The sequence below is a fragment of the Neofelis nebulosa genome, chromosome 5 (assembly GCF_028018385.1).
Source record: "Neofelis nebulosa isolate mNeoNeb1 chromosome 5, mNeoNeb1.pri, whole genome shotgun sequence".
NCBI lineage: Eukaryota > Metazoa > Chordata > Mammalia > Carnivora > Felidae > Neofelis > Neofelis nebulosa.
In genome coordinates, this window is record NC_080786.1 from 18,256,661 (window position 1) to 18,274,230 (window position 17,570).

Consider the following 17,570-nt stretch of genomic DNA (forward strand, 5'->3'; position numbering starts at 1 on the left):
TCCTTATCTTGGTCATTTCACTTGGTTGGTTGCTTGGTTTTTGCCTTCTATGTTTTTTGGCCACTTGGAGGAACAGCCCACAGCATCATAAACACGAACTTTTTGAACAGTCAGCAGCAGCAAGAGAAACAGAATCCCTTAGTGCACAGCTGTCTCTTATTTGGTAGATTTGCTGGAAAAAAATTTTTTTAATTAGAAAAACAGCTCTTAATGGTTGAGGTATAGAGTGAAAATGTCAGAATTCAAAACAGCATGGAGATTGAGCAATAAATCATTGTTGTATACTTAAAAACATGTTTTCAACTAAAAGATCATGGGAGGAAGAATCAGAAGACCCATCCTAGTTCTTCCCCCATTTGGGGGACCTTGAACAAGTCTGAGCTTTAGTTTATTTCAAACTTCTAACTGTGTATATTTTAGTGGACAGAATGGAGTTCTTTGGCCTGTGGTGATCATCTAAAGCATTTGGTGCTGGCTTGCCATTAACAGGTGGAAGTGTGGCTGAGTCAGCTAGACCTGCTGGCTGGGTGTGGATCCTGACTCTATTCTTTATGACTGTATGACCTTGGGCAAGTTGTTTAACCTCTCTGTGCCCCAGTTTCCTCACCTGAAAAATGAGGATATTTTTATCTCCTCGAGTTAAAGAATAAATGTAAAATTCTCAGAAGAGGTGCCCGGCGTGTAGGTTAGCTATTACTTTTATTATTTTGTTGGCGGTCTCTAGAAAAGAAACCTGACAAAGGTGAAATTATAACTGGGAATCTTGGTGTCTGGATTTTGCCACCTCATGTACTACATTTACCAACTAACCATTTAGGAAATAAAGACATTAGACACACTTCCCTTTAATTGCCCTAGCCTGTAACCAAATAGATCTTCCCCCTCTGATTCGTGAATAGGAAACCTTATCTCTACATAGTAAATATTAAGTCTTACCAAAGTTTAAATTGGGTAACCACACATTTAACAAATTCTATGTACTTTACATGGGGACTGTGCCCCTAGAACAGTGTCTCAAACATCAGTGTGGTTGGGAATCGCACAAGGATCTTGTTAATATGCAGATTCTGATTCATCAATTCTGGGGCCAGAATCCCACATTTCTAACGAGCTCCTGGGTGATGCAGATGCGGTGTGATCCTCGGTCACACTTACAGATATTCACAAGCCACCTGAGGACGGAAGGGTCGTGGCGGCACACGTGGCCCTCATTGGGGGCACACAGGCTAGAGAGGGGCGGGCCTGCAGACCCTCATTGCCCCACACCCTCTCCAGCTCTGTTTTAAGCAACTGAAAAGCTTAAGAAAAACCAAAAAGGTGTGAGGAAGACGTTAGAAATCCCACCCACTTCTCTTGGTTTTCCTGCACTGTAAAAAAACATTGTAGAACAGATTGCACCAAGCGGTTTGACCCATCTGCAGTGCTAAATTATCTTCCACAAGACAGGCAGGTAGAAAGCCATTTAATTCTCCCCTCCATTTCCACTCAGGAAGAACAGGTGCTCAGCCAGACCCTCCCAGGGAACATTACGTACCCTGCAGAGCTGTGTCATACCACTGGGGCCCATTTAATGAAATGGATTTAAGTATTTAACAGTGGTCAGAGAGCCTGAAAACATCCCCAAAGCATCTGCTTTCAAGGAGTCCTATCTAAAACATCTCGCCTGCTAGCATAACCAAGAGTAAGGAAGGGGCAAGTACCACGGCAGGGCCTCTATCCCTGAACAAAAGGGAAAACCAAAGTTCTCCAGGTTGAAATGCTTCCCCCTAAATAAGGGAAAGATCTACATTGATCTCGATCCTAGTTGCTTCTTTTCACAGAGAAATATGGACAATGATAGATTCTATGAAAACCCAGAGAAGGATGGATCCACAGCTCTATGTGTTATTCTACTTTTTAACCCCAGCATCTATTTTGCTGATTACCCAAGAGGCACATTTTACCTTTTTATTTGAGAAATTGTAAATCTCGGTTTGTTCTTTATCCACAAATTATACCCCAGCCCTAGCTTGCAAAGTTAGAAAGGATTCACGGGTATTTCCTACCCTGGGAAGGGGTATTTCGAGTTTGGAAACATAAAATGGGGACAGTCTTACAGACTACCTTATGTTTTTTTCAGCAGTGTGGGTTCGGACTGGCAACGAGAACAAACATTATGATCTGAACTTTCATACAGGGGAAATCTAATCCTGGCAGTAAACATCTGTTCCCTTTTATGTGCATTTGTGGCTCTTTAATAGGAATGTTTTTGCAACAGCTGTAGCTTTTCTAATATCCTAAATGGAATCGCTGTAGCCTTTAGAGTAATTACACCTCAAAGTTTAAGTCATCCGACCTGAGGATTCTGATTAAATCCAGGATGAATTATGGAAAAATCAAATGACCGTTCCTAGGGGAGGATTCCACTATGTCCTCTGGAAAGTACCTTCCAAGTCTCTAGGGCCTCTGCCAGTGCCCCAGAGGGCAGCTTGTTCCTATGTGGTTAAATAATTGTGAGATGGCCACCGACACATTTCCATGCAGTTAAACTTCACGTGGAGATTCCACTGTGGTCTTTGAACACACCTCATTTTGTTGTGCTGTTTTTAACTTGGTTTCAGCTAAACTTCCAAATGGATTAATGTGAACCCCATTTAAAAGGTTCTAAACACACTTTAAGAAAATTTAATGGTTTTAACTCATTATCAAGAGGTTATCATTGTAGTTTCTAGTTTCAGAATAACTATGTGAGGTTTCTATAGCTATGATGATTGTTTTTCATTTGGATAATGATGGCCTAATGAAATATACAGGAAAACTGGAGAAGCAAAAGCAGCCAGATAAGAAAAAGATTTGTTTCTCTTAGCAGCTCCCAGATCTCACTCACTTAATGGACTGAGAATCCCTGCCAATGAAACACGAGAAACCCACAGTGATAGCAAACTTCAATTCACCTGCACACAGGGGCAGAGAAGTCCAGTCTCAACACAAAGAAAAATCAATAGGCAGGTGCTCCGTAAATGAAAGATAAAACCATATAGCAATGGAAGGCAGCCTATCTGAACAAAGAGCCTGATTTTGCAAGACTTCGCCTACAAGATGATATTCCTGAGGATGCATTTCATGTAACCAAAGGCTAAGCAACAGCCTCAGCAGATCCTCATTTATAAAGTTTCAGGAGTGAAGCACCAGATATTGCCCAGATTGAGTACACCCTAGTTGGAATATTTGAGCACATTTCATGGTCCTGTGTCTTTCATTCTATACATGCATAAATACGATGTTAACATTTCACTTCCTTTAAAAATTTTTCAAAGAAAGTATAAGTGAAAGGTCATCATTGTCTTAAACCCCAGAGTCTTTCCCTTCTGACCTCTGCTCCAGATCTTGAAATATCCATAGACATCTAGCACTTGGAAAGGGTGGAGGTGAAGGAAGAGAAATTCTGAAGAAACAGTCTAGGGATCAAGAAAAGATCATGAGAAATAGCACTTAGCTAAGCAGGAGGAGGGTGAGAAAGCACAAAGGGGAGAAGGATTCTCTCATTTCGTATTCCCCACTGGCCTGTGGAGGAGCAGGAGGGAGCCATAGAGAGCGGATGAGTTTAGTTCAATTCCACACAAGGTAATGAGCATTCATTAATGTGCCAGGCCCCCTGCTACATGTTGGGGCACAAATCAAACAAGCCATGGTCCCCACTATCAAGGACATCATCAGTCTAAACAAGTGAACTCATAATTGCATTACTATAATGCCTTCAGAATAGAAACACAGGAATCTGGTAACTTCCCTCCACGTTTATTTCCTCATTGGTTAACGTGGCAGACAATACCCATCTCTCCGCATCGGAATGCAAGTTAGATACTGTAGGAAAAATGCTTGAAATGCTACCTGGCACATAGGTACTCAGCTAATAGTAATTTTTATCTGTGGTGCCTACTCTCGTAGCCTGGCATATAGTAAGTCCTCAGTGAATTTTATGACTATTATCATACACATGAAGTACCCTGTAGATAATAAATGTGGTTTCCTCCCTTTCTAATCCTCCTTAGTCACAATTCCTGTAGAAGCCAGTGGCCTGGAAACTATCCCACAAGCTGTAACCCATGCCCCCACGTGTCCCACAATGACCAGAATATTCCACTCCATTTTGCAGGTATAAGTTGTGGAGAATACCAAACGATAGCTGGTCACAATGTCAAGGGCCATTCCTCATACTGGGAATGCTAACATGCACCGAGGGATCTCAGAAGCAACACATGATTACACGTTACTAGAACAAGTAACATGTTTTTCAAAGGAAGAGGAACTCACCACTGACTGGAATAGCAGTCCCAGAGGAGGGGAAGGGGATGACTTATGTTTTTGTGGGTTAAGAGGAGGGAGGAGAATGGAGCCTCCAGGTTCCTTCCCACCCACTGAGAATTATGGACTTGTTCTCTGTAGTTATCAGTGTAAAATAGGAAGGCAACACTTCAAAAACTGATTATATTTCTGCTCAATGGTAGACCTTGTACATACGTTAGCTCGTGTAATCGTAACACCAATGCCAAGGGATTCTCACCCAGTTTCCTAATAAGACTCAGCAGTCATGTAACCCTTTCCTCACAATTCTTGAAAGGAGTAATGGTGAATTTCCCTTAAAAACTGTCAACAATTTGGGGGCGCCTGGGTGGGGCTCAGTCGGTTGAGCGTCCGACTTCAGCTCAGGTCACGATCTTGCGGTTTGGGAGTTTAAGCCCTGTGTCGGGCTCTGTACTGACAGCTCAAAGCCTGGAGCCTGCTTCGGATTCTGTGTGTGTGTGTCTCTCTGCCCCTCCCCCACTCACACTCTGTCTCCTTCAAAAATAGGCATTAAAAATTCAGAAAAAACAACCATCAACAATTTGACTTTTCTCTCATTTCGGGGAAGTCTCCCTCCCTTGCCCAAATACTCCAAATACACAAGTCTTACAGATTCCGCTGATGAAGCACTGCCCCCAAAGCCCTTCATAAAACGTGGTGAGCCAGGCACTACAGCTTAGGATACTCGTTGAGATTTCCAGGCCAAGCAAAGCCACCCTAGATGGATCCAAGGACACTGGCAAACAAGCCAGCAGCCTGCCCTCTGGTAACTGGCCCACCCATCCCAGATGATGAGACGATAGTCCTAGGTCAGAGGTCCTGATAAGATAGCACTGACACCTGCAGCCGTGCTCTGGTGTCCCTTGTGAAGCTCTCCACCACTTGTCTGGGCAGCAAACAAGCTACACCTGTCTTAAGCAAATTCCAACGTAAAAACAGGAAGTTCACCCAGTCTGAGGACTGGGACAAGCAGAGTCTAGCTTCCCTTTCTGTCTTCTCCGTGCACAGAATGAATCAAAGGCTGACATGCATCTGATTACGGGCAAGCTACCTTTTGTTGCAGAACATTGATGCAAACCAGCTCTGGCTGACTAGCTCTCACACAGAGCGCGTGATGGCTCAGTGCAGAAGATCCCTGGATAGATGCAAGTCTTTGTGTGCTGTTAGGCTTCTGAAGTATCTGGACCTGTCTCTATTATGTTAAATTATTTCCAAATAATATTCATTCAGGTCCTGTCGTGTTAAAGCACTGTGCTTGGTGCTGTGGGAGCTGAGAGATGGAGAAGTTGATCAGAGTCCAATAGAGGGGGGAGGGGAAGTATGGATCCCATTGCCGTAATACAGGGAAAACATGCTAAGTTCTTGCCTTACGGAGGAGAGACAGACAAGGATTATAGACATTCAAGAGAGATCCAAAAGGTAGAGCAATTGGCCCAAAGTCACACGGCTGATAAATGCCAAAGCCAGAATTTGAACTTAATCAGCAGAGTGCAGATTCTTAACCACTATTATACCCTACTTCTAAAAAGCAACTTTTTTTTTTTTTTTTTTTTTTTTTTTTGAGAGAAAGAGACAGACAGAACGTGAGTGAGGGAGAAACAGACAGAATCTGAAGCGGGCTCCAGGCTCTGAACTGTCAGCACAGAGCCCGATGCAGGGCTCAAACCCACAAACTGTAAGATCGTGACCTGAGCTGAAGTCAGACGCTTAACCGACCCAGCCACCCAGGCACCCCACCGCTACAAAGCAAGACAGTTTTCATTTTCTCAGCAGTCTGGAGAAGATCGTATTGGCAGTAGAAAATCTGCATTGAAGTGGTTTTCATAGTTTTGAGTCTTCCTTGGGACTTATTAGTGACTTTTAGATAAGAAAACAGGCAAGAAGTCTGTGCCTAGGAAATAGTTTTCTCTTTGCAAAGTTACCAGATTGTTACGATGGTAATTAAGGCATCGTGCCAGGCACCGCGTTCAACAAATTCTTTTAAAAAAAGTAAACGATTAAATCATTGTCCCAGACTATGAGTCTGGAGTTTTCGCTTTGGCCAGCAAGGAAACAGAGAATTCACTATAAAAAAAACGCTAACATCCCGGAGGAGACAAGAGCCCGAACTGTCCTTTCATCTCCATATTTATTGAGCTCACAAGATATTACCCACGTGGTGAACGTGAAGAAAACAAGATCTTACACACGTGAACGTGGAGAAAACAATCAGATAGTAATTATTAACTTGTGTGTTGAAGAACCAAAGCGGGGGCAAGTGGAGTTTGTGATCAAAATACAATAGTACATTGGCTTCAGATGGAAAGTAAGTTCCTGCAGGTGATATAACAAGTTACTCGTGATTCCATTACACTATCTCGCTAGCTAACCTCGGGCGCTTTTGCCCCGTGGTCACAGCTTTCCGCCCTAAGCTTCTTTCTAACCCATTTATGTAAGTAGAACCTATTTCCCCATAAATCATGAGTTATGAAGTAGCACATGGACAGAGAAAGATACATGGAAAGTGTTAATGAAGTTTGGAGGGTGGATGGGATGGTTCAAGAAAACCTGAATAGATCTAGGCTTTGAAGGCTGAGAACAGATCAAATCCTATAAGCAACATTATATGGTCAGTTTACAAATGGAAAGAACTGAGGCTTAGAAAGTGGCAGTGATTTCCAAAATTGGACCCTTCAGCCACTAAAAGAGTGGGACTCAGATTTCCAACTTCCCTCTCTCCTCTGTTCACTAAAACAGAGTCGCCTCCAGGTGGATATGGGGATCCAACCGTTCAGGGTTTGTTTGTTTGTTTGTTTGTTTGTTTGTTTGTTTTGAGAAAGAGTGGGGGAGGGGCAGAGAGAGGGAGAGACAGAATCCCAAGCAAGCTCCAGGCCATCAGTGCAGAGTCCCATGTGGGGCTCGAACTCACTAACCGTGAGATCATGACCTGAGCTGAGATCAAGAGTCAGATTCTTAACAAACTGAACCACCCAGGCACCCCCAAACCATTAGGTTTTACTTTCGATTATCTTCCTTGAGAAATGCAACCCTGGTAGGTTCTTTAAAAGGGAAAATCCAACCTTCATGTAAAAGGGGCAGGGGTTGGTGATCCCAGTAATTGTTCTCAATACATCAAGAGGAGGTGATGTATGGAGTTGGAAAGGGCACTCCAGGATTAAGGAGCTGACTCTGTGGTGGGAGCAAGCATCACATGTTAGAAAAAGCCCACACGGCCAGAAGACAAAAGGCAAGGGGCCAACGCCACAGGGGAGCAGCTCGGTGGGATAGACAAGGGTAAATCTCTTGGAGTCTTTCTGGCTGTAGTGTATATTTTTGAAAGCTCACTCTGCCTGCTCTGTGAACAGTGGGCTGTAGGTGGCTTAGAATGAAAGCAGGCAGAGTTGTGAATATAAATAAGTAACTGAGGGACGCCTGGGTGGCTCAGTCAAGCATCTGACTTCAGCTCAGGTCATGATCTCGGGGTCCGTGGGTTCAAGCCCCATGTTGGGCTGTGTGCTGACAACTCAGAGCCTGGAGCCTGCTTCAGATTCTGTGTCTCCCTCTCTCTCTACCCCTCCTCAACTCTTGCTCTCTCTCTCTCTCTCAAAAATAAATAAAAAAAAAAACATTAAAAAAAATTAAAATGAGTAACTGAGAAAATTGAATAATAAACATAGTTGATAAAGAACTTTGAAAGAATAAAATGACAACTATTAGGGCACCTGGGTGGCTCAGTGGGTAAAGCATCTGACTTCAGCTCAGGTCATGATCTCATAGTTCGTAAGTTCAAGCTCCACTTAGTGAGTTCAAGCCCCATTTCGTGTGAGCCCCACTTTCTCTCCCTCTCTCTGCTCTTCATGGGATTCTCTGTCTCCCTCTCTCTGCTCCTCTCTCGTGTCCTCTCTCTCAAAAAAATTTTTTAAAAATAAAATAAATTACTCCTGTTAAAAAAATGATAACTATTAATACGCTAATGGCTACTCATCAAACTAAGGCAAATAATGATAATATTATCTGTTAACAGCACAAAGGTATGAAAGAGCAGATGAAGTGCTTCTCTGAATGTAATGTTCCTCTTAAATCAAGCAGTGTCACTGTGTACCTCCCTGGATGTTCATGAAGATGAGTAAGAATGCCTAGTTCCATACTTGGCCCTTAGTAAATGCTCAGCCAAACATTAGTCTCCTGTTCTACCGGACTCCACAAATAAAAATCAATTGATATGTACATAGTATGAGAATTAGGCAAAGCTAAAACTTAATGGGCTCGAGTAAAAAATTAGAATGGAAATTAGAGACATCATACTTAATATCCTGAGCTATACGTGATAATTCAACACACTGCCTGGGTTTGCAAAGCACACTGTATACACATTCCCCTACCACAGAGTATGGGTTGGGGTCTCAATGCCTAATACTGATGGCCTTGAATGCAAACCAAACACTCTTATAATGAGTGCCATGAAATCCCAGCCTACTCAGCTGACCCTCACTGACCACGTTGTCATAATCCTATTTCCTTTGCCTTAGTGCTTTTCTAATGTATCAGCTTGATTTTGTGTCCTGAAATACTTGAATATTTCCATGTAATTCTCCCTTTTTTGATGGACAGATTTATTTCTGATCCTATTTAATGAAATTTCCTGAGATAGGCTGTAGGTAGTTATATTAATGAGATTTAGATTTGTTTCTTTCTACAAAATAACGTTTTAGACTGGTGTTGTGTCATTCAAAGTCACAAGAATTGTAGACATCTAACACAAATTCAGCCACTCGATCTATACGCTCTTGAGAAACACAGGCCAATGTGTGCCTGGTTATTTAAGTAGCAGTTCACATGCTCCTATCTACTTATTTTCTCCAATTCTTCTTGGATAAATTAAATTGGTTAATTGTCTTGATGTCTAGAATATGAAGTATTAAAAGCCAGGTATTAGCTAGAATCCATTAAAGAGCAAAGGATTCACACTGCATGTGACTAACAAGATATGGTCATTCCTAGAATCCTCCTTTAAAAAAAATGTGGGGCTCCTGGGTGGCTCGGTTGGTTAAGCGTCCGACTTCAGCTCAGGTCATGATCTCACAGTCTGTGAGTTTGAGCCCCGTGTCGGGCTCTGTGCTGACAGCTCAGAGCCTGGAGCCTGTTTCGGATTCTGTGTCTCCCTCTCTCTCTCTGCCCCTCCCCTGCTCATGCTCTGTCTCTGTCTCAAAAATAAATAAAAACATTAACAAAAAAAAATTTTTTTTAATGTATTTCGGGGCAGCTGAGTGGCTCAGTTGATTAAGCATCTGACTTCAGCTCAGGTCATGACCTGATGGTTTGTGGGTTCGAACCCCACACTGGGCTCTCTGCTGACAGCAGACAGCCTGCTTTGGATCTTCTGTCCCCCTTTCTCTCTGCCCCTCCCCTGCTTGCTCTCTCTCTCTCTCAAAAATAAATAAACATTAAAAAAATTTTAGTGTATTGCTGCTATTGTTCACATCATGTCCCAGATAATTAATGCCCAGAGCAACAGACTTTTCAGGGGAATATTTATTTACATCCGCACCCACCATCTATAAGATAATATCCAATTAATATCTGACCTTTTATTGAAATATAGTTGACACACAATGTCACATTAGTTTCAGGTGTACAAATAGTGATTTTACAAGTTTATACAATATGCTGTGCTCACCACAGGTAGCTACCATCTGTCACCATACGTTATTATTATACCATTGACTGTATTCCCTGTGCTGTACCTTTTACCCCCATGACTTCTTCATTCATGTCTGGAAGCCTGTGTCTCCCACTTCCCTTCACCCATTTTACCCACCCTGTACCCTCCTCTCCTCTGGCAACCATCAGTTTGTTCTTTGTATTTATCTATCTGCTTCTGCTTTTTGTTTGTTCATTCATTTTGTTTTTTAGATTTTACCTACATATAAGTGAAATCAGATAGTATTTCTTTCTCAGTCTATTTCACTTAGCATAATACTCTTTAGGTCCATCTACATTATTGCAAATGGCAACATCTCATCCTTTTTTATGGTTGTGTAATTTTTCTGTGTGTGTGTGTGTGTTTGTACAGCACCTCTTTATCCATTCATCTATCAATGAACACTTATGTTACTTCCCTACCTTGCCTATTGTAAGTCATATATTATACATATATCTTTTTAAATCAGTGTTTCTGTTTTGTTTGGTAAGTACCCAGTAGTGGAATTAGAGAATCATAGGGTAGTTCTATTTTTAAATTTTGGAGGAGTCTCCATATTGTTTTCCACAGTGGCTGCACCAATTTAAATTCTCACCAGTGGTGCCCCAGGGTTCCTATTTCTCCACATCCACACCAACACTTATTGTTCCTTGTGTTTTTGATTCTAGCCCTTCTGACAAATGTGAGGTGATATCTCATTGTGCTTTTGATTTGCATTTCCCTGATGATTATGGCACTGAGAATAGTTTCATAACATCTGACTTTTAAAGCTTCACACAGCTGATCCCAAAACAGTTGATGAATTGTTTAATTATAAAGCAAATTTACTTCAAGGCTGTGTAAAAACATCAGGGTGTGAGATGGAGACTATGTCCTTACCTGGAACCTGCCAGTAATTTGTTTTCCTGCCTTCAGTTTTCTGAACTCTGTGGATCTCCAACTCTTTTGGGTATCAGAATCATCTGGAGAACTTAGCAAATAAACAAACGCCCTGGCCCCATCCCACTTCAATAGGCCTGGTCTTCTGTGTTCTTTAGTAGTGCCTCAGGTGATTGTCACTCACGAAGGTTTGAGAATGGTTGACTTAATCTGTTGCTATTTCAGTCCCTCTACGAAGATATGGCTCATTGATTTGAGTTTGGGGGGAACCAAAGGATACGAGCGTTAGACATAGAAATAGCAGGGTACCCCTGAACACCAGCACTGCCAAGCAAACACACGTGAGGTAACTTATGGACAGAATTTAAGGAGCTCGGTGTAGTGGGTATCTTATCCCTCCTTTGGAATGGAATAGGACTTGTATGTGTTGCCCTGTTCATGGAAGGATAAGAATCAAGAATCCTCCTTAAATAGAATCCTCTCAAATTTTCCCATGACCCAACCAAGAGTTCTCAGTCCCCAGGTTTCCCAGCAGGTGCCCCAACCAATAAACTTGCCAATTAAGCGGCTGAATATCATTATCATGAATGTAATTACAGACAGTAATTTACGAGCCCGTAAATGCCTCCCATGAATGAAGCCCTTTCCCCCAACCATCTCAACTTCTTTTCTTAGGAAAATGGATGGCAATCTTATCCCTTGCCTCACCCCAAACATAACCTCCCTTGCTTAGAAGAAATCCCTGCTCTTGCTGGCCCAGGGGACATGCTGAGCAAGCTTTAATAGGCTGTGCTTAAGGAGGAATGTCCCCTTGGGTGGAGTCCCTTTCAGCATCTCTCATCCAAGCGTGGTCACTAGCTCCCTTCACTAGGGAGCAGTAACTACTCACTTTGGCTGAATTTCTTAATTTCTGTTTGATCAGGGAAATTGATACCAAATTTTAAGAATTTCTGCAGAAAAATCAAATGTTGGAGGCTTTACAAAATAGTGTGATAACTTTAGCATTACTTAACATGGAGCTTTACAGGATGCAATTTACCAAGGATTTAGAGAGTCCCTGAAAACAAAGAAGACATATAGAAACATGCATTGGTCAGAAGCCTTTTTATCTATGTAGAAATAAAATCAATCTCTTTAGGCCCAGAATTAACCCTTGCATTCAGTAGCTTTATATTTAGCTCATGAAAACCTCAAACCCTCCCGGATAATAAACTTGAATGGATTCTACATAGATATGTTTAATTTGAATGCAATACAATCTCTCACGATTTTAATCTGTTGTTTTCTTTTAATGGATAGTGAGAATAGGTACCTGTAATTGCACAGTAGCTGGCTGTGGTTGAGTCCAGATTTCTTGATTCACCATGCATTGAATAAGGCCACGTAATCTCTAAAGAGAAAGGACTCATGATCTCACACAATGCCTAGCACGGTCGTTTGCATACAGTGAATTTTCAGGGCTCTTCTCTGAATAAGATCAAATGTTGTATCCAAAAGCTGTCACAGTAGAATTTTTCTTTTTTTTTTTGCAAGGACTTATTGCTTACTGGCCTTGTTATTTCAAGCCACAGCATTTCCATTTACTGTGACAAAGAAATCATGTGTTGATTATTTGTTGTCAATGTTCACAGTCGCCTCCTGGAGTAGAAAGAGAGTGTACATGTGTTAGAATTTCCACATAGTAACCTGAGATCTCACAGGGTAAATGCGGCCTCCAAAGTGACTGAGAGTAGGTCACACTTTTAGAGAAACCATCCTAACAACAACTGAAGACGTTTAGCCCTTTAGAGAGGGTGCTTATGAAAACCTAAAGCATTTTTAACCCTTGCGTTAAATAATTTAAAAGTCGTTTTAAATGTGAGAAAGGCAGCTTACTTAATACTCCCAATACTGGGGAGCCTCGGTGGGTTAAATGTCCGACTTTGGCTCAGGCCATGATCTTGCGGTCTGTGAGTTCGAGCCCCGTGTCAGGCTCTGTGCTGACAGCTCAGAGCCTGGAGCTTGCTTCGCATTCTGTGTCTCCCTCTCTCTCTGCCCTTCCCCTGCTCACACTCTGTCTCCCTCTCTGTATCTGAAAAATAAATAAACATTAAAAAAAAGAAAAAAACCTCCCAATACTACGCACAGATCAGGATGGACTCTTCTCTCTAATATGGATATCTTTGCTCCTTTGGTAATTTCTGCATAAAGGAAAATTCACTTATAAATTACAGTCTTTCAATCACTGTATATGATCAATTTAAAAGTATAACTCTATATTGTATTTTTCTCATTTTGACAGTAGCCTAAGAATTTCTAGAAATATGGATGACCAGATGGGTTATGTTTTTTAATTTTTTGTATATACAAATACATACATTAGCCTGTTCATTTTTACTACCTTATATCCATGTACAGTAAAGATATTCAAGGAGGTAAAGTTTGCCACCGGGGAAGATCAGTGTGAGAAAGTTTTCATTATGTTATTCCACTTCTTCCTATTTTCTAGAGGGTAGATTTTCAAGTCCCTATAAATTAAATAGGAAGAACAACACCATATACATAAGTAATTCACTGCCTCTGCCTCAGCCAAAGAGATCCGGAGCTTATTCTATCATTAGGGCTGCTAATCGGCCCCACAACTAAAGCGCTGTCTGCTTTCCTTCATTGGATCTCATTGCCTATTTGGGACTACATTTACAAATATCCATTTGAAGATCCAGTCCCTTTTATCAGGCTGTTAGGGAAGAAGGTGGTAGGGAGGACCGAGTTGTCACTCTTTGAGGAACCACGTGAGCATGTCCCACTTAAGTAACAAGGGTGCCCCTCAGGTCAGCCTGTGATGAAACCAAAGTCAAACAAGGCTGAATCCTGGATGTTTTATGTCCTAAGGATCTGAAAAGTGTACATGGCCAGCCCTGACCCTCAAGACCTCAAACGATCGTCTAAGTAGTAACATAAATTGGCGTAAACTTGCTCTTGGGCTATTGCTGTGGAAGCCTGGCTGGCGAAAGCACAGCCTTTCCATGGAGGAACTAATGTCTCTCTAGGCACTAAAAATAAGGGGGAATGTGTTGATTACTCCGACAGGCAATCCAACTGCGGTGGCTAAATGCCCAAGGCTGACAAATTCTGCATCTTATCACTGCCGTCAAGTGGAGGTGCATGTGAATACTGTCAGCCCCAAAGAATTGAGAAACAACTTGCCTTCCAAAACTGCATCTCAACAAAATCTTGACAATGCCAACAGCTCGTCATCTCGTGTTTTTCAACCCTCCAGAAAATGGCCTTCCAGCCTGGGACAAACCAAAGCACTGTCCAGACCGAGAACACGACTGGAAGCTAGTAGGAATGTCTGAAGCCTGCCTACATAGGAAGAGCCATGCGGAGAGGCGCAGCGCATTGAAAAATGAACAGACATCACCACATCTCATCCAGGCCACTTGGACTAGCTCAATATTCCATCTGGACCATGACGATGTGAATGATCAGAGTGTCCCAAGTGCCCAGACCTTCCAAACAGAAGAGAAGAAATGTAAAGGTAACCTGATTTTTATTAGACCCTACCAAGTGTTTCTTCAACAAGCAGAGAAAAATCTCTGTTGTAAATGTGTGCTCAGCTCCATTTATCCCAATGCACAGTGTCCATGTGTTTTCCCCAACTGTTCCGTTGCAGGGTTTCTTTATCCCCAAATCTTCCTTTGAACATAAATAAATGAGTCCCAAAGGAAAGCAGTTAATTTCAGTTTCATGTTGTGTTGGACACTTGAGGAGAAGACATTTTTATTTCTCTAATTAGCAGATGGGTTGTTAGCTTTGGCTTTAACTCTGCTTTTGAATCTGAGTGGAAATAGACATTGCTATCGTTCTATAACTACTTGCCTTTGATACGCGCGCGCACGTGTGTGTGTGTTTCTTTTCCCAATGGCTAATGGGATCTCAAAGACTACCTTTAACCCAAATAGACAATTCATGCTCAAAAGAGAGGTTTTAAGTTGTTTTCTTTTACTCATTAAATCCTTGTGTCATCTTCCTGAAAGGCAAGATTATGGTGTTAGGAGGTTGTCACCTCATAAAAAAAGTGTTAAACTGGCCTTAAGTTCCTGATTGCATTAGATTTAACTGGTCTTTACCTCAGGTTGCCTCCACCCTGACAGATGTCTTTGTGCTGATCGCTTTATTGTCTTAGGGTTCCCCAAAATGTGTGCTTTGTAAATTCATTTGTGCTTTTAAATGTCCACGTTCATGTGACTTTCCATTCTTTTTCAATTTAGCATGTAGGGGGAAAAAAGATCTTTTTGGTTCTTCTTTAAGGACTTTGACTCATGACTAAGTTTTAGATTGTGTGTTTGGAAATCTGGCAATCACTCAGCAAGATATATTAATGAAAGTCTGTAAAGGCTCTTCTATATGAGCCATGAAAGACTTTTACATACCGTTTTAACTTGAAGATAAATACATGATCATTCTATCAAAAAACGGCTGGTCTTTTAGCTTTTCAGAGAACACATGATAATCTCCTTAGAACTACCAGTTGACCTGGGAAGTTGAGTGTGTACATTGTTTCAACTGAAAATAGAATTATCTAAGAATAATAAAATAGTGGTATGAGCTCTGATTTGAGTGTAGTCAAAACTATACATGTTCTGAATGGGAAGATTTGTGTTTGAACTGCCTCTCTATTATTTGGGGATTTGAGAAACTGAATGGGTATTTAGAAAAAGAACAAAATAAGGTTTTTTTTGAAAGAGCATATAGGACAAGAATGTGTGTCTGTGTGTGTGCATGGTCACACAAATTTGTTTGAGAAATAATTGAGATTTAGTCTTAGAATTTGCAACCAGAGTGTGTCTTCAGAATTTATGAGCTGGCATCAAAACCATGTCACTCCTTGGTTTACAGTGAAATGCCAACATGAAATTGTAGTATCCTCGTCATCTAAGAACCTCACAAACTAATTTGATTCATTCACAGTTGGTACCCATACTCATTCATTCAGTCAGTCACTCATTTATTCATTCATAGGCTCCATCTATGTCTCCATCATTGACAAAAAATCTTGGCCTTGGGTACCCAGAGTTCCCAATACTGTAGTTTTCAGTTTGTAGTTATACCTTAAAAGCAAAAGGAAACAGTCTCTATTTGGATCCAAGGCGGTAACTATGGTACAGTGGTTAAAGTCACAAGTTTGGGCTAGAATTCTAGCCCTTCTGCTCTGTCCTTGAGCAAGTTTATGTGATTGTTGATAGAATTAAATAAGATAATATATTTAAGCATTTAGCATAGTACCTCTCATAAGTGCTCTCTAAATGACAGCTATCATTATTACTGTGACCAGTATTATTAGCTATGCACCATTAAATCACATAAATTCCTTGTGCTCCACTGTGTGCCTAGTAAGGTATGGAGAAGGAGAATAGGACAGATGAGTGTGGGGTAAGGCATGACGTATCGGGGGGATTAGGGTTGATAACCCATTTTGCATTCATTAAGCTCTCCTTTGCTGAAAGTCAGAGAGCTATTTAATAAGAAAATATAATTAAATTATTACATTAAAGTCCTTCCCCAAGATTCTAGTATTAAAAGGAAAACAGCTACTAGCAACGTGGATGGAACTGGAGAGTGTTATGCTAAGTGAAATAAGTCATATAGAGAAAGACAGATATCATATGTTTTTCACTCTTATGTGGATCCTGACAAACTTAACAGAAGACCATGGGGGAGGGGAAGGAAAAAAAAAAGTTAGAGAGGGAGGGAGCCAAAGCATAAGAGACTGTTAAAAACTGAGAATAAACTGAGGGTTGATGGGGAGTGGGAGGGAGGGGAGGGTGGGCGATGGGCATTGAGGAGGGCACCTGTTGGGATGAGCACTGGGTGTTGTATGGAAACCAATTTGACAATAAATTTCATATTAAAAAATAAAAAAATAAAAATAAAAAATAAGAAATAAAAAAAAAAAAGGAAAACAACTAAGGAAAAATCTCTGGTAGTTTCTACAGTAACCAGCAGGGTTCACCTTGGCATGAACATGAGTCAATGGCTTGGCTGAGCATGAAAATGCCACAGGAAGGCCAATGTTGTCATGGCCCATGAACCGTATAAACTGAATTTTACTCATTCACAGTGGACAACTCTATTTAGGGAGGCACCTGTGAGGCCAGAGAAACAACTTGATTAGTCGCTCTTTTCTTCTTGGAGTTGGTTCTTCTTCCTCTGCTCTGCCCGTCTGCCATCTGTATAAAATCACTGTGAGGAGAGTTCTGTTTTAATATCCATTTATGCTGGATATTTATTTCCTGGCTATCTCTTTCCAGCCCCCAAGCATGCTTGATATCTCAGTCCTGGGCTAAAATTCCATGCGTTTATCCCATCAGTGTTTATTAAGTGCCTGCTATATGTAGGACATTACCCTTGATGTCTGAGTATGAAAAATAGCATCAAGACCGAAAGTATATCCAAAGAGCCCCGTTTCAAGGACCCCAAATGGAATTAACAAGAACTAAATGGTCCCGAAGGATACAAAAAGTTAAGGATCTACAGTGCAAGAGCCAAAAGAACAAATTGCCTGCTTGAGTTACACAATAAGCCTGTCTCTCAGGTCAGTAAGTAGCCCATCTAGATCAGTGCATCTCCAAGGGTGGTTTGTGGATGAGTGCCCTTCTACAAATTGTCACCGTTACTCTCTATTGATGCAAATACAGACTAACAG

General features: G+C 41.3%; 1 protein-coding gene across 13 annotated transcripts in view; it reads left to right on the plus strand.

Moving 5' to 3' along the window:
- Positions 1–17,570, plus strand: part of THRB (thyroid hormone receptor beta) — a 390,903-nt gene that overhangs the window by 297,258 nt on the left and 76,075 nt on the right. For 12 of the 13 annotated variants that reach the window (XM_058729739.1, XM_058729736.1, XM_058729734.1 and 9 more), the window contains one exon: positions 14,142–14,402. The exons of the other annotated variant lie outside the window; for it this stretch is intronic. In XM_058729739.1, the coding sequence (XP_058585722.1) occupies positions 14,142–14,402 (261 nt within the window). The remainder of the gene's footprint in view (positions 1–14,141; positions 14,403–17,570) is intronic. 13 annotated transcript variants of the gene reach the window in all.